The sequence below is a fragment of the Calypte anna genome, chromosome 9 (assembly GCF_003957555.1).
Source record: "Calypte anna isolate BGI_N300 chromosome 9, bCalAnn1_v1.p, whole genome shotgun sequence".
NCBI classification, from domain to species: domain Eukaryota; kingdom Metazoa; phylum Chordata; class Aves; order Apodiformes; family Trochilidae; genus Calypte; species Calypte anna.
In genome coordinates, this window is record NC_044255.1 from 7,614,437 (window position 1) to 7,638,786 (window position 24,350).

General features: G+C 39.6%; 1 protein-coding gene across 6 annotated transcripts in view; it reads left to right on the forward strand.

The window, feature by feature from the left end:
- Positions 1 to 946: 946 nt before the first annotated feature.
- PER2 (period circadian regulator 2) overlaps positions 947 to 24,350 on the forward strand; it is a 48,119-nt gene continuing 24,715 nt past the window's right edge. Inside the window, exons 1-7 of one of the 6 annotated variants that reach the window (XM_030456036.1) lie at positions 947 to 1,017; positions 9,720 to 9,776; positions 10,781 to 10,834; positions 12,822 to 13,072; positions 19,730 to 20,205; positions 20,731 to 20,799; positions 23,740 to 23,894. In XM_030456036.1, coding sequence (XP_030311896.1) covers positions 19,832 to 20,205; positions 20,731 to 20,799; positions 23,740 to 23,894 — 598 coding nt within the window. In that variant the 5' untranslated portion in view covers positions 947 to 1,017; positions 9,720 to 9,776; positions 10,781 to 10,834; positions 12,822 to 13,072; positions 19,730 to 19,831. Of the gene's footprint in view, positions 1,018 to 1,142; positions 1,349 to 2,428; positions 2,475 to 9,719; positions 9,777 to 10,780; positions 10,835 to 12,821; positions 13,073 to 19,729; positions 20,206 to 20,730; positions 20,800 to 23,739; positions 23,895 to 24,350 lie in introns of those variants that run through there. The other 5 variants (XM_030456035.1, XM_030456040.1, XM_030456039.1 and 2 more) reach the window with 5 other exon arrangements.

Here is a 24,350-nt window from a genome sequence, read left to right on the forward strand (position 1 = left end):
ATCTCAGGTTCTTGCACAACTTAGGATGTTGCAGGGTTTTGCCTGAGCAAAAACCTGTGTGGCTCATGTCACAAAATAGATTTTAGCTTTTTTACTGTTTGCCTAACAAAAGGGCAAGAGTTTTTGGTTTTTTGTTTTTGGAATAAACATGAAGAGTTGGTTCATATGGTACTTTGTGTATCAGGAACTAGTTTTCCACAAGGTAATGGGACATACCTTTAATGCCTCAGAAACTCTTTAGTTTAACCGTTTGTACAGTTACTTAAACTGATGCTAACTGGACGATGCTGGAGAAAGGTGAAGCTTTACTCTCGCGTGTACTGCGCTTTGGTTTGTGGACGGACAACTTCTGAGCACTACACGCGTCACTTTTGAAACTTCAGGGCAGGCACCCAGCACGGGTGCCAATAGCGGGAAACCCACGCTTCTCCCTTATGTAAGCGAACTGATCCCCCAGCAGGCCATTGGCTTGTATCTCCGAAAGCTCCAGCTCCTGCTTCTACTCGGCGAGCAGCGCGTCAGTATCCTCCCACCAGGAACGCTAAACCCCCTGGCTGCACGGGCTTCTCTCTCCCCCCTCAGCTCGGAGGCCCGCCAGTCCTTAAACGGCGGCACCCAGGCCGCACAAATGACCCTTCCAGAGCGACCTTTTCCCGCCGGCAGGCCGGGAGGGCTTCCCGACCCGCCTGGGACTGCGATAGGTGGGCAGCCCGGCTGCCCCTCGCCCGCCTTCTGCCGCCGTGCAAGGACAGTGTGATGCCCTCCGCCATCGCGCTTCTCCCCTCAGAGCGGTTCAGCGCGCGACGCAGCCGTTGGCAGCCGGGGCGCGCGCCCCGCCTCAGCTCTCGAACGCGCGGCCCCACCGCCAACGGTCCCCCGCGCGCCGAGCCAGCGGGCGGGCGCGCGCTGACGTCACGGACGCCTTAAAGGGGGCGGGGCCTCTTCCCTCAGGCGTGATGTAACCTCTGCCCTCCTCGGCCCAGCGGTGGAGGGGCTGTGAGGAGCAGAGCGCCAGCGGTGAGCGCTCTGGTGATGGCTGGGGCGGGCTGCGTCCGTGGCGAAGGAGCAGACGGGGGTGGAGGGCGGAAGGGGGGGCGAGCTGACGGGGCAGGCTCGGAGGCGATTGTGGCTGCCGGTGGAAACATGGTGCCACACGTGAGGCTTATGTAAAGTGAGCGGCGTCCGGGCCCGCCAATGGGAGAGGCGCCCCGCCCCCGTCCCCCGTTTGCGTCACGCTCCCACGGCCAATGGCGCGGCGGGTCGGGTGGGCTCTGCGGGCTCAGTCACGTTTCTGCCTGTATGAAGTCGGTGCCGGGCTGCGCCGGACTGGGTGGACACGGTGTGTTCGGTGAGTAGGGCTTTGCCGAGCACTCTCCCGACGGCCGGCCGGGGCTGGGGGTCGGGTGGGCATCCCGGCGGTGGCAGGAGGGGACAGGGGGCGGCCCGGTGGGGGGCAGGGGGCTGCTCCGGTCGCCGGGCGAAGGTTACGTAACCCTCGCGCGCCGGGGCTCTCCAGTTGCCGGGGAGATGGGTTGGGGCCACCGGGGGAGCGGGCAATGCCGCGGGGATCCAGACAGGGAGGAGAAGGGGGAACGGGACGATTCTCCTCAAACCAGGAAGGGGGTGGCGGCGGGCGGCTGTGGCATACACACCCACCCGCTTCAGACCGTAGCGAGGGAAGGGGGCGCCGGCTTCGGCCCCTCCTCGGACCGGGCCGTGGGGTGTGAGGCTCTGGGGGTGACTCTGGCGCGGCGCCGCCCATCCCAGACCGGCAGTGGGGCACAGGCACTACCACTTACACCCTGTCCCCAGTTTCAGGGCGGTGGGGGTAGCTGGGGGCTTCGAGGGGCGGCTGTGCCACCTCTTCTCTCTGCCTGTGCGAGACCGGGCCGGGGACCGGCGGTACGGCGGTCCCCTCCACATGGAGCGGGGCGGCAGGACCCCGCGTCCGGCCCGGCGGGGCGGTGCCGCGGGACGGCGGTCGGGCCGGTGTGGAGGAGGAGAGCGGCGGGGGGGCTACGGCTTCTCCGCCCTGCGGCCGGGGGGGCTCTCTGCCGCGAAGGGGCCGGTCCCGGGGCACTGCCGGGGTTGCGGGGCGCGGGCTGCGGGCCCCAGCGTGCGGAAGGTCAGCGCCGGTATTTGGAGGGAGCGAAAATAGAGGCGGGTAGCATCTTCGGGGAACACACGTGTCCCGCGGCGGCGAGCGTGGACCGCGTCCCTGTACACCGCCGTCCCCCTCATAGGGGGACAGAGCTGTGCTGGTGGCTGGGTGGCTTTTTTGACATGAAGAGCTGTGTGGCAGTAAGTAACAGAATCTTAGCGCGCTGCTGAGATGCATGAGCTACAGGTAGAGTAGGCAACAGGTGCGGTGGATTTCCTTTGTGTTGCCTACAGTTGCTACTTGAGACCCCGTGGCTGTGCTGCTGTTGACATGAGTTGCATGCTATTACATGCATGATTACAAAACCGTTTATGTAAGTATAGTTTCATGCAAATTGATGAGCAGTATGGTAACAGTCAAGCTGACATTTTACAACCAACTTCTTGTGATATAATTGGTTAGGATCTGGCTTTGCTCTGATTGCTACAGGAAGTGAAAAATCCCCATACAGGTCAGCGTGAGGTCCCTGGTACTTGGAAACTGAAGCACTTTGAAAATGTATTCCACTGAAGCAGTAGCTTGTTTGAGACATGGAGGATTTTGATGAACTATGTGGCTTTGGTTTTGGGCTGTGACATGTCTTACATGTTCTTTTCCAAATGTAAGACCCTGATGTTTACAATCTTGTGCTGATTAGCTCTTTATGAATTTACTAGTAAAGGAACACAAGTGGAAATTCCATTGTGATTTTAATATAAAGATTGTCTGGTCGAGTCAAAAGTAGAGTCAAAAACTAATTTAGTATACTGAGAAACTTTCAAGTTGGCAGTATTGCTTTAGCCACAGAATGTTTGTAGATGATGATTAACATTAGTTAGCACTTCTTAAAACTACTTATTTACCTTATCAAGCTGTTTCTTGCTTATTGTCAAGGTAAAATCTGAATTAGTCACAATGATGGCAGTGTAGAGTTTCTAAATGAATGCAAATGGCTAGTTTTGAAAACATAGTGTTATTGATAAAACTTAAGGATGTCAAGCTGCCAGCTAAGATCTCAATAGTGTGGCCCCAGTCCATTAATGGGTCCCATTTTATATTGCATGGTTTAAGGGCATTGAACTTGATGAAACTCAACTTTTCATACCTCCTAGGGTGTCTCAGTGTCTGTATGTGTCCTTCATCTTCTCAGCCTTGGGCATAGTGCTGTTTATGCACTTTACAAAGTGGCTCTTCCATATGAAATTTGTGAGCAGGGCCTTAGATTCTGATTCATGTTGGGAAAAGTGCCCACATTGGTGTGCTGTAACATCAAGTTCCTTCTTGCTTATACTTGTGTGTATTTGCAGGCTCTTGGGTTCTTTTTGTTTTGGGTTTTATTTTCTCTTTCTTAATGAAACTTGCACTGTTTCTGCAAAGTGAGAAAGTTTCGCTGGAGAACAGGACCATGTCCTTGCTTCCTCCAAGGCTTGCTGTTAGCCTTGTGATTGGGCACTTTTCTGAGGTGTGGAATCCTTGTTCTGGAGATTGCTCACCTCACTAGTAAGATATAATAGAAAAGAGAGAGCCTTTGGCTTAGAATAGAAGAAAAAAATAGTATCCTTTGATTTTTGGTGGGGTTTCAGACACTTCAGCTGCTTACTTCAAGGTGGAAGTGAGAATGCTGTAGTTTACATCAGTGTCCAAGGCAGTGCAGGGAAAGAGTGTGTCCTGTGCTGTGGATCAGTGTAGTTCAGCTTGACCTAATCCAGAAGATAAAGGCATAGAAATCAGGATTTTTGCTTTTGTGAGCTTTCTTCAGATTCAGCAATTTTTCTGGTTTCCTTTATGCTGGGCTTTTTGTTTATTTGTCAGTGGGTGGGACTTGTGGGCTTGCTATATTTTATTAACACATTAATGCCATCTGTGAAAATCTAAAAACTCTTCATTTTTATGGTTTAGTCATACTCCTGGATTTCCACTGTGAGGAATTAGAGTCAGCATATTGTGGCAGTTCTTGATGTAATACCCTTTCCACTTTTTTTTTTTCTCAGTCATGAGATTAAAATATGTAACTATTTAGTTTTTCAAGTAAACTTACTTGAGCCTGTCTTTGGACGATATGTTTTTATAGTACTAGATTTCACCTAATGATGTGTTTTATATATAACTATATGTATTTTATATATAGTTTTATATAAATAACACATTATATATATAATAAATTTTACCTTTTTGTAGTAATAAATTTCAATTTTATTTTTTTTAAGTAAATTGAGATTTTGATCGCATTTAGCCATAGTATGAGAACAGTGAAATGGGGAAACTGATTGGGAGTTACGGGTTTTTCTGCCTCATACCTTCTTATGATCAGGAAGTGTTTTGTTTAGATAGAGATTGATAAACCATTTTGCTTTTTCCTGGATTCCTGCCACACCCTTATTTCTCTAATATCTTTACAATGCTAAAACATTCTTCAAAAAAACTTTGGTTTTAACTTGATAAAGTACAAGCATATGAGCAAGTTACTGTGGGATGAGGTATATTTGGTGTGGTATAAAAGCAAGTAGATTGCTCCTAACCAGTAGAACAAGTAAATTATCACTCGTCTACATCAGGTGTAGTGTTTTTTATAGGGTTGCTATGGTTGGCCTATGTTAAAGAGGAACGTCATGTTCTTAGGAACGTGTTGTATAACGCTTGGCATGAGTGTCCTGTAGACAGTGTATTATACTCATAATGTTACCACATCATAATTACTAGATAATCAGGTGGTTCTGAAAAGGAATTTTTGTGTCCAGTGTTGTTTGGTTGCATGGCCTAGAATTCCTCGGTGTGGATGGTGGATTGGAGAGATTTTTAACTGGGTTGTCCTACTGCTTTCAAACTTCACATCCAGTTATATGCCTAGTGAGAAAATGTAACCTGCTTGAACATTTATTATGTTAACCTAGCTTGTCAAGTCCTGAACAGCAATTTGGTAAATAAATATCTATATTATTCTTTGTGCTAAAGTTTTATTACTCTGAAGAGCTTTGACTTCCACTGTTGGGTATGGATGAGGCTGGATGCAGGAAATGGTGGTCTTTTAAAGTAATGCCACTGTTGTTTTGTGTACTGTGTAAAAGGTGCTGCCTCCTCTCCTGCTGTAACTGCTGCCTTAAACTTAATCACTGCTGTTGTGAATCTCGGGCTGTTAATGTTAAATGTATTGTTGGTAGTAAGGCAAACCTTTTGTTTGCTAGTTCTTGGTTACTAGAGAACAACTCTACCTTCAGACAAGAGGGTTTCTTTGTGAGTTGTTTCCTTTAAGCTACAGGTGGCACTTCCTTCTGTAAAGTATGCTAAAAGGACATAGAAAAAGTGAAGGAAGCAGTCTCTTAAGTGGTTTTGTGACCTGTTCCTGGGATTTCTTGTGGCCCCAGGCCACTTTTGTGAAATACAGTATGGTAGAGAAGACCAAAATGAAGGAAGGTCGGGTGGTTTGAGAATCTCTAATGGCTGTGGAGAGGCTCTGAAGCCACTCATTAGGGCATGTTCTGTTCATGCTGACAGTGAGCCAACAACTACTCATAGTAGGAAAGCACCCCCACACATGGAAATCCACATGTCTGAGCACACACCTAGTGATTTGGTATTCTGTTAAGTGGCTTAGGAGATGAGCAGGCACGCTCCTGCAGCCTGCTTGCACTCTGTCTTCCAGCACTGCTGGAACATGGGCAGATGCAATGGTTTAACCCTAGCTGGCAGGTGAGCCCTGTACAGCCACTTACTGACTCCTCTCCTGTAGGATGGGGGAGGGAACCAGAAGAGTAAAAGTGAGAAAACTCTTGGTTTGAGATACAGACAGTTTAACAGGTAAAGCAGAAACTGCCCAAGCAAAGCGAGGTATTAGGTCACTGCTTCCCATGGAGAGACAGGGTGTTCAGCCATCTCCAGGAAAGCAGGGATCCATCATGTGTAGCAGTTACCTGGAAAGACAAATGCCATCACTCTAAACATCTGTCATTCCTTCTTCCACCAGCTTTATATGCTGAGCATGACATCATATGGTATGGAATATCCCTTTGGTTACTTGGGGTCAGCTGTCCCAACTATCAGCACTGCTTCCGGGACAAATCCCAAGCACAGCTTGTACCAGCTACCATGACGAACATCAACTCAATCCCTGCCAAAACCAGCACAGCAAATCAATCTTCTGTGCTTCTGTTCGGTATTTGTGAGATTATCTTTTAAGTGTAGATAGGGTCTTTGTGTCTAAATTGCCAGCGCTGAACTTGTACCCATCCAGTATAGCCAGTTGGTCCTTTCTCTCTCTTGAAGAGTTCCTGAGGGACAGCAGCAGTATAATAAGTTTTATGCAAGTTGCACAGACTGTACTGTAGAGCATGTTTTCCCTGTTTATCCACTTGTGTAAGTGGGGTTATGAGAATTTTGTGTATGTGAAAGTTATTGTAGGGTGGAAAAACCCTTTTGTACAGATGTTTTTAGCTGCTGGTGAGGTGGTGTGTGGCAGTCCTTGAGAAGCAGTCTGATTTCTCTAAATTTTGGTTTTGGTAGTCTGATTTAGATGTCTTTGCTTGTAAGAAGACTAATTTTACCTTCCTCAAAATACATTCATAAAGTATGATTTTCCTTTTATCTTCATTTTACCCTAATAGAAAACAAAACTCATTGGGGTGCTGATGGGGGTAAAGACACAATATGCTGCTTTCATGCCAAGTGGACTGAATACACAGGAAAAATATTTCTTGGGGCAAGAGTATGAGGTTATTCTGGAGATATTGTGAGAAGGCTGCAGAAGTTTGGTACTATCAATACTGATGTTCATCCTAAAAAGGTGTGACAGTGGGAAATAGAGCTCATTTGTATGTCAAAATGTCTAGGAAGGACTTTGGGGTTTATTTTGCAGCTGTTTCTTTACTGTACTGGGTTAACTCTTAATGCTTGATTTTTCTTATAAATAGAGTAGTTAGAGTTTGCTCTTTAGAGATTGTATAGATGGCTTTTAAAAGCAGAACCAAAGCTACACTACCTTTCAAACATCCTGTCCTAAACTAAAAACACTTTACTGTTAAATAGCACCTGTAATTTTTCATCATTGAAGCTTAGGGAGGCAAGATGAAGTGGTGGTTGAGAATGTCCAGTACTTCTCTTTGTTGGCTTGGCTTCCTATCCTCCTTATTTGTTGTAGCTTCTGAATCTTAGTATTCAGAAATATGGTTTTTGTACTTGACCCTATTACATGTACTTTCATGTTTCTGCCATTTAGTTTCTGTAATTGTGCAAAGATCTGAAGTATATAAAGCACTTCTTTGATTTCAATTGCATCTCTACTGTGGGTTCCTCTGTATCTTGAGCTCCAATTTCTTGGTCTGAATACAACTAACTCATAGGACAAGTACATCATGTTTGTTAGGTTGCTGTGCTTTGTGGAGTGGATTACTGGTACAGTGGGGTCTGGATTAGTAATAGTTAGAGAATTTATTTGGCACAGAGTCTTCCAGAATGAGAAATTAATTCTGACAGAAGTATTTTAAGTGGGTACAAACTGCAGCAATGTCTAAAGAGCAGCATTGGAACTCCAATTGTAATACTTCATGGTGAAATTCTGCCCACTTTTTAAGGGAGGGGAGCCACAGGCATGCAAATACACTGCTTAAAGGAGACATCATCAAATATTGAAGCTGAGATAGGGTATTGAAGATGCTTCAGATCTAGTTTCACCTGTAATAAAGGTAAAATCCATGATTGTGGTGGGGCATGATATTTTTCCTTCCTTTCTGTGACCACACTAACTCAAATGTGTTGTATTTATTTTGTTCTGAAAGGCAGGGAATGCTTCCTGTTCAAAAAGGACAAGAGTTGACATATGTAAATATTAGACTTCTGACTACTGATCTGCTCAGTAGTTTCTACAGTTCCACAAAGAGAATAGTGGTTTTGTTTAGAAAGAGAAGGGAATGTCTTCTAAACTTCACACTTAATACAAAGAATTTTAATTTGCCTTTAGGAATGTACTTATGGCAATATAAGGAAAGATGTCTAGAAATTAGCATTGGGCAAGTAAAGGAGTCTGTGTTTATCCTCTTCACAAGATGTCTTGGCACAGCCTGCAATAATCTTGTCTGCTAGGCGTGTATGTCAATGTCTACTTGGTTTATTGTTTTGCTTTTTTTTTTTTTTTTATGGTAAATACCCAACCTATTGGCAATTAAACTTAGCTCTGGGCCATTCAAGGTAGAGGAATAAACTTGAGAAAGACAATTTCTTTTGGCTCTTGGGGATATCAGTATAGATCCACTGTAGACACTTGAGCACAGGTGGTGGGCTTAACAGAACAAGGAATAATTACCTGAAAAAGTAAAATAAGCTTTGCTTCTGGTCCAGCAGAAAAGAGAATTCCTGATGGGTGGTAGAGGGGCTCTGACAGCTTTTGGAGGGGTGAGGAGAAGGGGAGGTTACTGTGGTTCTTGATCTTTTATAGTTACAGGAAAGCAAATGAATCATGAGCTGGCCTGGGTTGGTCAACACGATGTAGGTGAGATTGATCCTCCAGGAGTTCACTTGATTAAGTTCAACAATGTGTTGGTACCCTGTGATTCATAGTAAAGCTGGATTGACTTTGTCCTGTTACCTCAGGCTAACTTTTTGCTATTAGTTACTCCATGGGGAGAATAAGCAGCTTTAAAACCACAAATCAATCTAAATCTGGAAGGAAATTAAATAATAGTGGTGCCATGAGTCCTTCAGGTATAGAAATGGCTGGTGACATAAAATTAGGTCCATTTAGGAATCATCACTTGAGGGATTTACTTTTTTCTTGTTTATCCCTCTAGGAACTAATTAAGGAAGCTGCTTCTTGAGTTGTTTGGGGATAATTTTTTTTTCGGGGGGGGAGGGTGTGGGGTAGGATATATTTTTGTTTGTTTGGGGTTTATGGTTTGTTTGGGGGTTTTGTTTGGGGATTTTTTTGTTTGCTTCATTTAAAAACCTAAGTAAAAGCAGCATAAGTTTTAGTAGGCAGGGACAGCCTTTTCTTTTTTTTTTAAGAATGCATACTTGTATTTTGGAGTCTTGATCATGATGTCCATCCTTTTGCTCAGCTGAATTATTTCTGAAGAGTTTTTAATCTGCTGACAGTAATTAAAACTTGTTTTTCGGTGGCAAAATCTTTTAGAATTGTAATCTGTTGAAGAAGAAACATAACGTGAATTCCAATATATGATCCCAAATTTTATACATGTTAATATCCATTCATTCATGCTCTCTCATGAGTGAGTGGTTGATTATAAAATCACTGTGGTGAAACCAGTATTATGTAAACAGTATTCTGACAGTAAATGAAGATTGCAGAAAGAGTTTGGGAGTTTCTTATGTTTATAAAGGGAGCAGAGTTAGGTGAATAGTTATGCTGTGCATTGCACAAGGAACCAGTATAGAAGTTAAAGTTACAATAATAGTTAACATTTTATCAGTAAAATTTCTTTGTTACCTAATTTTGTGTTCCTAGTCTTTATAGCTGTTCTTCAAGTGTTGAATAGGTGTTTTGCATGGCTAGACTTGCATTATGAAATTGACTTATGTTTCATAAATAGTTTACCTTGATTATAAGGCTTATTTTATTTTTATTTTTAAATAGGAATATATTTATGACACTTTAAGATTTGGAAAGATCATGATTGCTGCATTCATTAAGGTGAGTGTTTTATGCTGTCCCCAAGGAAGTAATACCAGTTCTTTCTCTGATTTTGTTGTTGTTGCTTCTTGAGATGCTTCATTTGGGTCATAATGGTAGAATGCTGAGAAATAAGAAGATACTCAGGGTATTAAATTTTTTAAGACCTGTTGTACAAATCTTGAAGCACAGGATCTTGAAAATGGTGTGGGTTCTCAAAATCTCTAGGAAGCTGCAATGTGGTGTAGCATCCAGTATCAAGTGCTACATCTGCATTGTTTGCTGTGCAGAAGTTTATTAATAAACTTCGTGGGTTTCATTTTTATTTTTGAAATTTTAATGGTGAGGAAAAATCTAGGGTCCAGGAGACAAAGTAAGCAGTTAGTATTACTCAGAAAATCAAAATGAGAGCTCAGGAGGAGAAAGGAAAACATTATGCTTCTAAGCTTTGATTTAGAAAGCAGGTCATAGCTTTCAGTAGTATTTTTTGGTGCTCTCCTTTCTCACAGGCTGATCCTATTCTAATCTCTGTTTGAGAAGTTGAACACTTGGCATCAGCGATACTGACTTACGCACATCTGTGTTTGTGTGAGAAGCTGATGACAAAAAAAGCTTATTACAGCACAGGTGGGATGTGTAATGGATTAAGAAATCAAAATTGATGGTCAGAATTATGGAAACATTTTGAAAGTGGAGTTGATGTCTGGAGGAGTAAAAATAGGAAATGGCTGATAGTTGAAAAGAGAATGGTGGAGGCATGTTATCAGTGGGGAAAAGAAATTACCCAGGTGGTTTTGTTATACATAATCGGATGATGGGACACTATTGGCTCAAGACAGGAAAGACAAGAATAGCAGTTCTGGATAGTACTGTAATATTCCAATACAGTTAAGGTTGTAATTGAGATATTGAGGATTAATGCTATACTATCTGATTAGTCTAAATGATTGAAAAAAAAATATTATTTTTCTGTGGCTACTGAGTAGGTTCTTAAAGCTTACAGTGTTCTCTTTTCAATGCTGCAGGTGTGACTTCAGTTCTCTGCAGAAAGTGATCTTAGTTGGGATCCTGTAATACAGGTGTGTTCTTTAAAGCAGGTTGTTGATTTTTTTGTTTTGATTTTTTTATATTTGAAATCTTCTATGCTTAGAGTAGGTCAATCTCAGGATGGAGGGGAATGTTGTCTTAAATTCTATGTTCTTTCTCTACTGATCAACATAAACTTCCTCCTGTGGAAAAGACCACCTTGACATGCCGTATGTGCATGAGCTCTTTTAGTTCTATGGAATTTGGGCATACTTAGTCATCTGTACATTTCCTCAGATAAATAACAGTAGACTACACTGCCATTAATTCTGCTGAAACTGATAAAATGCCTGGTTTGGATGATCTGTATTTAGCTTCCAACAAATCCTTTTGGCTTAGATTCGTTATAGCTTTCAGTTAAATTGTAGAAAGGCTAATGAGAATTTGTAGTAGTTTACAAGGACTGGGTTGGTTTTTTTTTAATATCTCCCTAAGCGCATTAAGTAGATGAAGTCAATATTGCTGCTGCTGCAGTTGTTCTCTTCAAACCTAGACTTTGTTTAACCTTTTTAATTTTTTTATCTATAAAAATGTCATGATGGAAGTCATCAAACTAGTGAAGTCCTATGTCACTTCATAAAGAGTTAGGAAATACCTTGTGGTTAATTTCTTGTAGATCATGATTAATAAAGATAGAAACTTAACTCCATTAAGGAAAAAGAGATTACAGGGAGATGAGTTAATGTCCTTTAAATGAGAATTTAACTAGTGCTGAAAGTCATTCCACATTTTCAGCACTCGAGGTAAAAATTGCAAAATATGCAAGTAGTTCCAGATAAGGTAATATCTAACACTTCTCAAGGACAGAGTTCATAATTCAAAACCCGTTTTAACAATTTATCATAAAGACAGAAGTACAACATCTAAAGATCCAATTTGTACCATAAACTGAGACTTGTGGAACTTTTATTGGCATTGCAACATTATGCAGAATGGAATGTTGTGAATAAATTCTTCCTTAAGTCTGGCCAACACAAATGTACTTTTAACAGTTGGTAGACATGAAGCATGTTAAATTAAGGCATGTTACCATGGGCTGTCTTCCAGAATGGTTAGCTTGGGATCTGAACACTGTTCCAAGTTTTTGCTCCAAACATTCTTTCTACATATTCAAATGAAACACTAAAAGTGATGTAATTGTTGCCACAGAAATGTTTATTTTCTGAAATTCTGATTACTATTATTATTTTTATTTCTAGTATTTCTTTGTGTTACATGGCAGTGGCATGTACCAAGAGACATAGTTTCCTAGATTTATTAAGAGTTGTCAGATTTTCTTTTTCCTGCTGAAATTCCCAGTGTTTTTCTTAGGAAGAATAATAGCATGGATGGACTCTGTTAGTAGAGACTTCTGAACGTAAGGAAAAACTTCTTAATTTTATTTTTAATTGTGAGGTTTAGTAAGTACTGGTATAGGTTGCCCTGAGTGGCTGTGTAACCCCCATCCTTGGAGATAGTGAAGAGCCATTTGGAGGTGTGTCTCTGCAGCCTGCTTTAGGTGACCCTACCTGAACAGGAGGTTGGACAGGATGACTTCTGGAGGTCCTTTTTGATCTCTGCTATTCTGTGTTAGTAAACTGCAATTTTGTAACTTCCTAGTAAACTCTTTAAATCTCATACCAAGCCTACAGTTATGTAAATGAGTCTAGATCAGGTGTTAAAATGGTATCTAGCCCAATTTCTTTAGCTTTTGAAGCTCCTATGAAGTGTATCAGGCATTTTACTCTACTATCTGTAGTAGCTGTTGGCCCTTTATTCTTAGTGGCTATGTCAGCCCATGCAGAATATGTACACATACTATGCATATACATATTACAATACCATGCCAATAGTGAATTGTAAGGGTTATTTTATCTAGGGAAGAAGATTCTGTAAGCTCTGTAAGACTTTACGTTAGACCAAATGTGTTTAAAATGCAATTTTGTCTTGATTCCTGCATTGGGTGACTGTTTCATAGTTAACCAACATTTATCTGCATAGGCATGGCATAGCTGTGAACATCTGTGGTATCTGTTTGAAGAGGACACTGTTGGGGGGCCCAGGTATTTCTTTTATATTTTGTAGTTGTAGAGGTGTCCGGACTCTGTAATGGTCAAAGAATTCCAATAGAAGAGGATGAGACAAGAATTAAAGGCATGTGGGAGACTTTGGACCTAGGCACTTCATGCTTTTGATGCTAGCTGGAAGGGAGCTTGATAAACACTTTAACCAACTTTTCATAGAAAAAACAGGTAAGAAACATGCATAATTGTTATGGTTCATGTTAGTAGAAAGATGCTTTCCCACCCCACCTAGAAGTAATGCAGAAAATATATTGTTCTGTGTTTGTTTTATCCCAACACTGTGATTTTAGTCATATAAATATACACTTATTCAGAGTTATTTTGTGGGTGTAAACTGGAAGCTACCTTATTTGAAGCTAGAATGTTTTAGCTAAAAATTATATATATTCTTAAATTCAGATTTTGAGTTTCTTTACTGAGGAAACTCTGGTTGGAGGCATCCTTGCTATGGATTCAGGGGACCTGGCCTGGTGCTTGTGCTGACCTCTTCTTCTATAGGTGCTACTATAAATTCAGGGTGGCTCTTGGTTTGTTCTGGGCCATGGCTGTATCTTGATCTGTTCCTCTCTTGTAAAGTGGTAGCTGCAAGCAGTGGTTAATTAGGATCACCTTTATAAAGATACTATTAACTTTTATTTAAATATCACCCCTGTGTTCTAGATTCTCTTGAACTGAAAGGTGAATCCCTATCAACAAATCACAAATTGTGTTACTGTGAAATTCACATTTTTATGGAAACACTTGTGATATTGTAGATATCATTGGTAATTTTCTTGCCATATTGTCCTTCCTTAAGACAAAGAGCACAACTTATTTATGATGGCTTGCAGTAGGATGGGGAATCTTAAAATATAAATTTCTTTTGTTTGCTCAAAGTCTTGTAGGAAATTGTTGAGCATCTTTTGTTACTTTGTTTTATAGTGAAGTCAGAGAATACTGTCATCTTTTTTTCTCCCTGCCCCTTGCTAGAAAGTGTCCTAGTGAAGATACTCTTATTTGTATCAGTCAGTTGCAACAAAAAATGAAGCTCTCAGTGTTATTGCTGGTGAAGTTGTACAGATAGACAAGTCACTTCTTGGATTATTGTTTGTTTTTCAAAATTTTTTCCGAACGTTTTGCTACTTCCAAGCATTTAATTATTGTCTAATTACACACAGAATGCATTCATTGTAGATGTTAATTTTCAATTCTCTCTAAAATTGCATGATATGATTAAATCCCTGCCAGTTACTTGTCATACAAATGAGAACTTTTTCCATTTTGCAAAACAATCATCCAGAAGACATGTGGAAACTCTTCTTGTGGTTAAGATCTTCACTAAAACTGAATCCTAACCATTAGGAATGTCTTGTGCCCAAAGCATGCCCAAATGTCTAACATGTAGTCATGAAGGGTGGTGTATCTCTTGCTTCATTTGTTCATTGGTAATTTCATATTGGTAGCAAATGTGGACTCATCTTCAGATACTATCCTCTTACTCAGTTCTTGAATTTGGACTCTGGGTTTTTAATTTTTGTTCTTTAAATGCCAGTACTAGACATGGTAACTTCTGTGTGAAAATCAATCTGGAAAAAACTGGTCTCTGAATGTAGCTAGATCACTGAAGCAAGATTTTTGGGTTTAAATAGCTTCAAAATAAATTTGCCTCCTTGGTGATCTACGCTCCTCCTTAAGGGGGATTTTCAGAAGCGTAACTCCGTTATTTGTGTGTGTTTGTCTCTTCTCCCAAGTAACATGAAATAAGATAAAAGGAAACGGCCTCAAATTGTGCCCTGGGAGGTTTAGATTGGATATTGGGAAAAAATTGTTCACCAAAAGGATTGTCAGGCACTGCAACAGGCTGCCCAGGGAAGTGGTTGTGTCACCATTCCTAGAGCTATGTAGATGTAGTTCTCGAGGACAGGGCTTAGTGGTGGCCTTAGCAGTACTGGGTAAACAGTTGGACTTGATGTCATGTTAAAGGTCTATTCCAAAAGTTATTTTATGGTTATTTATTTGAACATTTGTCCGTACATACTTGGGAATGTTTTCCTGGGATGCTGAAGTTCCATTGTTTTACTGCAGGATAAAGGAGCTTCTGTAGCAAATAAATAACCAGAAGACATTTTCGGCACATCTAACTTGGTGTATTAATGCCAGTATTTATTCTTAGTAGTCAATGGGAGTATGTTGCCTTTTACATGGGCTGCATCAAGATCTTAGAGTTCTAATCTTTGCCTGAGTGACTTAGGGAGGTTTTTTCTTTCTAGAAGAGTAGAACATTTTTGTGAACCAGTTGCCTTAAAATCAAGCTTAAGTGGTGCCAATTCAAGGTTTTAAAAGTTCTTATTTAGAGTCAACATAGGCAAACTGCCTTAAAAGTTTAGTCAAGGTATAGCAGGCAATATCAAAAAATAGAGATACTCTTCTGTTGCCACATGGCTGTCTGCTCTTACTAAATGAACTTGGTATGAGGTGCAGTTACCATTCTTAAACTGTGGTAACAGGAGACATCCTCAGACTGGCAAAGTGTGCAGACTATTACCTTTTCTTTCTTATTCAGTTATTGATTGGAAATTTATTCAAGCATGTAAGTGGAATGAATATGTGCAATTTATTATGGACTTTTGACTGAGATGAGTTTTAATGTTAATTAATCTCTGCGATGACTGACCCTCTGTGCTCCTGAAGTGTTTGCGTGGTGCTTGCACATGAATGCAGATGTTCCACTTAATGTTGCCTTCTGTTTGAGAGGAAAGTCTAGACAGATGCATCTGATCTAAAATTATAGGCACAGAGGATGGTGTAGGGTAATTGCCAGTCTGTTCTTTTTTTTTGGTTATTCTCATGTCTTTGTAGAAAATACATCCAGACATGGCATAAAGGAAAATTGCTACTTCTGTGTGTCTTGGCTTTTTTGTATATTATACAAGCTCTTGTTATAGAAACACTCTTCTTCCATTTGTCCCCTAAGTTCTTGAAAGTCCATCATAGTCTTTTTCTTGCTCCTTTCTATTTATTCTTCCTGGATTCTTTACTCTGGTATCTGCCTTTTGGCAATAAGACTTTTGAGATTTTGAAACAACAGAAATTTTATTTAAAGCTGACTTTCAGTGACATTCAACACCATTCTACATCAGAGCTGAGCCAATTCTTGTCAAAAGATACGTTTATAAAGATCAGGCTTCTGTCTTCTCCGTTAGTGGGATACTCATTTTTGTTTCTGACACCATTGTCCTTGGGCTCCAAATCGTTACCACTGTAATGTAGTTACATAGGAATAGGAGAAGTACTTACTGTCAACAAAGCTGCTGAAGTTCTGGCATGTTGCTAGAGACAGAAGTAACACAATTTAAATGTTTCCTGACACAAGTTTGTGCCAGATATCAGGAAGAATAAAATTGACATGCTATCTCCTATGGACTAGTAGCTCTTTCCTTTCTGTTGATGATTTTTGTAGTTTGAACACATTGCTTAAAATAAAAATAATTTTTAAAATCTTAATCTTACCTGTAGTTGAATTACTGTTCATTGATTCAAGGAGGCACAGGAAATTCTGCAGAAGTGACTGGAGAGCTTATATATATATTTGGAGTGATTCTTTCCCACCAAAGGTACTATTGAAGTTTCTTCCAAATACCTGTCAGAAGCTGGCCTGGGTGTCAGAAAAGAAGGGAGGGGATGAGACAACAGATAATATTTGGAGGTGGAAAAAAATAACTTATCAGTGGTTTAACAGCTCAGAATTTCAGACTTTCAGACTTGACGTGCTAACTATGGCACAATTTCATTGACTTTTAACCTTCCAAAGATTACAGAAAAGACATCGGGGAAATAATTTTCCAAGGAAAGTTGTTCCAAAAAAAATTTGCGTACAACTCCTGAGGCTGAAAATGCTGTGGTACGGGTGATACCATTTGGCTCCAGAAATGGAGAGAAGCTTTTTATGCTTGAAGGCTTAAGTACAAAATGTTTGCATTCAGAGTAGGGAAGTTGTGGTAAAATCATTGCCCTTCCCATAAATAACACAATTATTCTGATACATATATTACTGCATGTATTAAAAATAATTATGGGCTAATTATTTTTAGAGGATTTAGGGTGATAGGATGCATTTGTCTTCTGGCAGTTCATGTTTATGAACCTATTGATAGTGATTTATGTAGTTTTCAGTAAGTCATTTAAACAGCCCAAAGCTATCTTTTTTTTTAATATAGATGCTCTTTTCCCCTACCTCTAAAGAACTAGTGTAGTTTATTGGCCGATAGTGTCATTTTGGTTATGGCAGTGTGTTTCTGAAGCTTTTTCTCACTATCGTTCAGTCAGAAAAATAGAAGGTGATCCCACTCTAGGCAGTGAATATAGTATGAGTAATGTTTAAGCTCACTTTAAGATCATGCATGTCAACTTTCCTGAAAATGTGATGCTGTGGCTTTTTTTTTTTTTTTTTTCCCCAAAGGCTTAATTTTAATCATGATGAGCTTCATCTCTATAGTTTTTATGTGCATAAAGCATTTGCTAGAAGGGGACAAAATGCTGTAGATGATCTCTAAGGTTACTTTTAGTCTTTATAGGGAAGGTAAAAAGTCCTCCCATTACTAGCTGAGTAGTTTGCTGTATTTTGGAGTACCTTTACTTGCTGAATCCTCTAGAACTTCACAGTCTGTGTTCTCTGTCAAATAATAGTACAGCTGACACATTGGAAGTGGCTTCTTGAGAGTCGGTTCACTTACTTAACCAGAGAGATGCTCTTATTTCTGTGATACTTGAGGTAGTGCTAAGAGCATTTCCTGGGTGAGGATAGATGAGCACATGTATAAAGAACATTCTGTACTTTTATAGTAACAGGAGGTTTGTCTCATGCTGTCCAAATGGGTATTCCCAGTTCTGCTGTCTATACTCACTCTCTTTGAGTCTTTTGTTTTCAGGCTCTGAGCCCAAATGAGTGCCCAGCCCTGCATTGTTAAGCACTGGCTGGGGTACTTCAGACATTCACAGGTAGACATGGATTAAAATGTCTTGCCTTAGTAAGGCAAGTTCAAGTGGGAGCTCTATCTACCAGAGATTAAATCAGAGATGAACTGTCTGATGTAGTTAAACATTGTGTGCCCTTGTGAAAGCACTGGAGTTTCATCTAAGAGAAAATATTCCTTTATTGCATGTTCCAGTTATGTAGATTTTAAGACAAAAGTTTCTGTTCAGTCTAGAAAACACTAATTGAGTCATTAAAGTGTAATTTACTGCCTGTATACTAGTGTTCAATACAATGGCATAACAGGGTATCTATTTAGGCTGGATCAGAGCACCTGAATTGAATACAAGCAGAAGTAAAATGTCAGTCTATTTTACTCTACCCAAGGGGGCTTTTGTATCATTATCTGTAATGAAGTACTAGTGAATAATCTTGTAAAACAATCAAACAAACAAATATATATATATTATTCATTTATACTTCTATACCATTACTGATAGCTTAAATGAATGTCCTTAAACTATACTTCTCCTTTCAAAGGGAAACAGGTATCTCGTGTGTTACTTTGGCCAAACAAGGAGAAAGTAGCATTTTCTTCTGAAATACTCAAAGTAAATGTAAAATGTCTGGAAAAACAGAAATTAGGAGGGTAAGAAAATAGTTGATTTTTTTTTTTTTTTTTTTTTTTTTTTTTTTTTTTTTTTTTTTTTGAGGGAGAGGGGAGTTAAATCATGTTATGTTTTAAATAAATGTTAATGTTTTCTGTTATAGAATTTCTAAAAATAAATGACTGTGTTTAAAAGGAGGCTGCTGCTGTTGATAATAGCAAAACTTAGCTGCAGATTTTTTCATGGGCTTTTTTATTCCAGAGATTTATTAGTCAAAAGCTGTTATCTTGACCAGAGGTAGAACGACCCCTTTTTCCTGCTGATGAATTACATTGTTTGGAGAATCTTAGTTCATTGTTTTCGAGTATTGTTGTCTCTGTGGGTTGCTTAAACAGACAAGGAAATGAGTCAGATGAAATATCTTTGTTTTATTGATAAAGTTGAACTGCTCAATATTACTTCTCCTTCAATAGCTTTTCAATGTTAGTGTGTTCTTAATTCATTATACACTGATTGTTGAGCTTGCTGCATTAGAATTGGATTTAAGAGCAGGGATTTTTTTTTTGTTCTACATTTACATTTCTAAGCAATGCAGAAATCCCCCTCCTTCCTGATTTAGAGGTAATCAGTATATAAAATTTTGCTCAGGCTTATTTATGTCTTGTGTCTTAGAATTTTCATGGTTGATACCTGCATGAGTTTGTGTACATGGTTTCCCTGTTACCACTGTATGCTTGTGTGGCACTTATACAAAGAAAGAAATTAAGTATTAGTCAAAATGCAGAACTTATCTTAAGACAAAACCAAAAAAACCCAACCAAGCCCCAGACTCAAAGTCCAGCCAATAAAAAAGCCCAAACTACCTCCAAACCAAGTAAGGAATCCTCTGATGCAGTCTTCTTGGTTTACAAGGGAAACTGGAAGCCAAGGGAATGGTTCACTGAAAATAATAATAGCTACTGTTCAAATCCAGGCAGTAAAATTGTCAAGTATTAAGTAGGAGAATAGAAAACATGTGAATATTTATAATTTTAAGGGGTTTTTAATGTTTCTTCTGCATCCTCTTTTTGTGAGGGTTTTACTAAAAAATAAATACTTTTTTCCACATTAAAACATGGTTATGTTTGCCATTATGTTTGATTTGTCACTGTTAAAATGCTGAGCATATTAACTATGAGTATCACTTGTCACTTCAGTCAGTGAGAATTCCAGTTTGTCAGCAGACATACAAGAAGATAATTTTTTTTTCTTTCCTTTCCTCCTCAGATTTTTGGGTCTCTACTTTGAAACAGAATTTATCCCAAGAGAAAATTCTTAATATGGCTTGAATTTGCTGTTGATCTTGGCAGTGTTTCTAATGACTGTCCCATGGACTCTATCAAGTTCAGAGGGTTCTATGCTAACACTGAAGAGCAGAACTCTGAGCAGCCACCTGGTATCAGTAAAAACATTTCTTCATCCTTCTCTTTAAAAGAGCAACAGAAAATGAGTGATTATTCTGGACTTGAAAATAACCATAGCCAGATGATTGCTGAAGATTCAGCAGTTCAGACAAAGCCTGAGCACTCTCATGAAGTTCTTCAAGAAGATATGGAAATGAGCAGTGGATCCAGTGGAAATGACTTCAGTGGAAATGAAACAAATGAAAACTACTCAAGTGGGCATGATTCTCATGGCCATGAATCTGATGAAAATGGGAAAGATTCAGCAATGCTTATGGAATCTTCAGACTGTCATAAAAGGTAGTAGCTAATACTGATTACATTTCACTTACTGTCACTGAGGGCTTTTTCAGTTTCAAGGTAATTTCTGAATAATAACTGTGGTATAAAGTTCAGTTTGAGGGCTCTTTTCCACCAGTTAATTTGTACTCTCGTATGATGTAAATTGTGTAATATAATATAAAGAGGATATTCACTAGAGTTCCATGAGGAAGAGCTTAATTCAATTCTTTCTTCTCATAATTGCATATTTAGTTGGCCTTATTTGTTGATTTTCTCATTAACAAACTTCTGTAATTGTACATCAAAAAGTATCGGGCTGTTTTTATGCAACTGTGGTATTTTCATCTTCTAAATAATAACTTACTGTACAGACCATAGCTATGGTAATAAAAACCTTAGACAAATCTGTAATAGCTATATAGCAGGTATAAGCTTTTAAAGTTGTTTTTTGTTTGGTTGTTTTTTTCCTAGATACCCAGTCATTAAAAAGAAAATATAAACCTCTTTCTAATACAAACCTCTTTCTATCTTTCCTTATTCCAGTTCAAGCTCAAATGCATTTAGTCTGATAATTGCAAACTCTGAACACAATCAGTCTAGCAGTGGATGCAGGTAAATCAGTGTGCATATATTTTCAGTAATTTGCATATTTATGTGATGCTAAATGCTGAAAACTAGTGTTGTGTTCTGGTTTTCTTTTTTGTTTTGGCTAAACCTGAAGTAGTACACAAGAAATCCTATCTTTGATTCTCTTCCTGTCCATAATCAGTAGCATGTCCTATTAACACCTGGCTGAATTAGAGCTTTTTGTTGCTATTCCATGCAAGTTGTGTGATAGCCTGCAATCTTACTTTGTTTTGAGTTGGTACCTTAACTCTGTAATTTTATTTTTGTAGTTCACTTTGACTATTTCTTCAGGTCTAGTGGGTTTTTTCAGGTTATTTTAATTTCCTGCTCTTCAGAATTTAGTCTGAAGCCCTTGCCTCACAACAACCTAGTAGTATTTTAGCATGAGAATTCACCCGTTGAGATGGATGTGTTCTGATGTCCAGCAGCCATATCATCTGCATCTTCTGTGTTCCATTCATCAGGATTCAAGCCTCCAGTCTGTAAGGATAAACCAACATCAGCTGCAGGAATCCCTCCATATGAACTCTGTTTCTTACACTGATAGCCTTGGGAAACAGTGACATTGCAGGCTCAAATCTGGGCACTTGTTAGGCTTTTTAACATCAGTTTCTCATCAGGATATCAAAGCCTGATCCTGAGCAAAACAAGGCTATCTAGATATAGTGTACTGATGTTAAGACCCCTGTCTACAAGTACCTTAACTGAAAGTATTTCCACCTGGTGCAGTTACTAAAGAAGAGGTAAATGAAAATTACCCCTTTGCACCATTTGGAGCTTGGTGAACTTGCTGTCTATATCTGCCTTGAAGGTACCTGGAGATCTTTTTCTGTGCTGTATTTTCAAGTGAAAATTACTTTCTGGAGTTCATGCTTATTAGTATCAAAGACAGAGTAAAGCAAAGACATTTCTTCATCTTCCTTTACTGTTGATTCCATTTTCTTCACTGCAAGATTTTGGGGGGTGTTACTTAGTACAGTTTTCCTGAGACTCCTTTAAATTAAATTTCATTAGTAGTGCACAGAAATAAATAGGAATGCAGATGGTACAGTGTTTTCCCCAGCTGTCAGGTGTAGTGCTAGAGGGTTACAGATCAAAATCTGCTCATTTTCTGCAAACAGGAGACTGAGAATCTCTAGAGAATGATCTTTAAAGAGAAGAGTAAAGTAGGCTGATAAGCTATATGTTTATCTTTTACCTGAAGACTGTGGGGCTTTGGACTCAATTTTGGCACCAACCACATATCTGCATAGGTACCTTTCCAGTTCACTGCATAAAGCAAAATGGAATGCTCCTATCTTTATAGAATTTGTTCTATCCTCTGCAAGTCAAGCCTTCCCTGTGGTTGGCTACTGTGCCTGATGGTACTAATCTGGAACAACATTTTTGAGCTGTATGAGTTATTTTCCAAGAAGGCCCATCTTCTGTATTTGCTGCTGTAGGCTGCTATGGAAAGATTGCTTCTCTTGCAAAATAGTCTTGACTGTTCTCATGAAACAGTCTCAGAGTTCAAAACCAGCAGTATGCTCAATTGTTTCATAATCTTTTCCCCCCCTCTTCCTCCCTATTGCCAGCATAGATGTTTTGTCTACTAACAAGGGCTTGTTAGATTGCATCAGTCCAAACTGTCAAGCCACATTGTAGATGTGATTTAATGTACAGCTTGAACATAATGTTTCCTAAGGGAGTAATATGCTCTTTTGTCTTATCCCTTGCCATTATTTCTCAGTACAAAATGACCACTGATGCTGTGTTTCTCAATAGTACGTGATGCAGTAAGCAAGAACAATGTGTATTGTCTAGTATAAGCCAGTTTTAGCACTTTCCAAGCCTATTTGGTAAAATACACCAAACACTTTTTAGATGACTGATCTACCTGAAGAACTTTCCAAACTTCCCAGGAAAGTGTTCAGAAAGCCTCTTGAAAATTACTTGGAAGCTGAAGACACTTCATTGAGCACTTCAAACAGGGCAGTGCTGTAGCCAGCCCCATTGTTTCTAGAGCTTCCTAGGGTAGCTTTACTTGAGACTCCCAGCCATGACAAATCAGGTGGTAAGAGAAGACTTTCCTCTTGATGTGAAAGAATTTATTTTCAGGAAGATTTAAAAAAAACCTTTAGAATATTTTTGAGAGAGAGAGATGGTGATTTCTTTTTAACTGTTTCATACCCACCTGACACCCAGCTTTGTCATCTTCCCCCTCCCTTCCCTTTCCTCCTTTGCTCTTCCTTTTTGATTTTGTCAGCATTTTGTAATATTGGGGAGACATAACAGGAGCTGCAAAGGAAGGTGATAATTTTCTAACATTGGCACTGATAATCTCTGTAGTTCACCCTTCTGCAGTGAGACAGCAGTTCTGAACATGCACCTGAGAAATGTGAACGCAATTTCTGTCTCCAGCCTTCTCTGATTCTTTACTTCACATATTTAGTCAAGTTTCTTTATCTTATGCATTGCCATGCTTAATGGGGATACTTTTTTCCAAGGATTTCTCCATTTGTTTTGTTAACTTGATGCTCTCCTACTGCCATTCCCTTTTCAGGGACCTCTCTTATGAGAACCTGCTCGAACAGGAGGTGAAGAGTTGAATGGACCTCCTGCTTCTCTCCTTTGAAGTCCATGAACATTTCTATGAGTTTGAATTTGAAAGGAACTAAGGAAAATACCACTAAAAAGGGAGGAGGGAGACTGGCAAAAAAAAAAACAATTTTGTACTTGGGTATAAGTACTGTTGCACATAAAAAGTGCATTTTACAATAAGACTTAAGGTGGTGGTAAAACTTTAAGTTTAAATTATTATAGCTAATTTAAGATGTGTTGTATATTCTGAATGTTGATACTAAGTACTGAAAAAGTTGTATTTGGGCTTCTAAGAGGATGTCACCTCAAGCATGCACTTGACATTTTTTGTTTTTAATCTTACAGTAGTGAACAGTCCACTAAAGCCAAAACACAAAAGGAATTGCTAAAAACATTACAAGAACTGAAAGCTCACCTCCCTTCTGAGAAGAGAATTAAAGGCAAATCTAGTGTCCTAACAACATTGAAATATGCCCTTAGAAGCATTAAACAAGTGAAAGGTAACTTGAGTATGATACTACATAGATACTGCCAACCTGGATAAAATTAAAATTCTAAATAGGAATTTTTAAATTTGGTTCTCTGTGTAAAGCTAAGTTTATTATGTTTGAAAGCCTCTCTAAACAGATGTTTTCATAGTGTTATGTGTTGGCTCTGTTAACTTGTGCTCCTTTGGGAGCTAAAGTAGCTCTTCTAGATGTTTGATAGTTTACTGGGTTTTTTGGGGTCTGTTGTTTTTTTTTAGTTAGAAAATATAGTTTAAAACAGTTTTCAATTTCATACAATTTCAAACAGGCTAAAATATATGATCATTAATATTTGGGTGTATTAATATGGGCAAATTTATCTGGGTTACTGATGAGGAAGCCCCACTGAGAAAAAGCTAATTTGAAGAAGTACCTAGATCTCCCACCTGCCCGTTCTGTGCTTATGCCAAAAAAAATATTTCAGCTGTT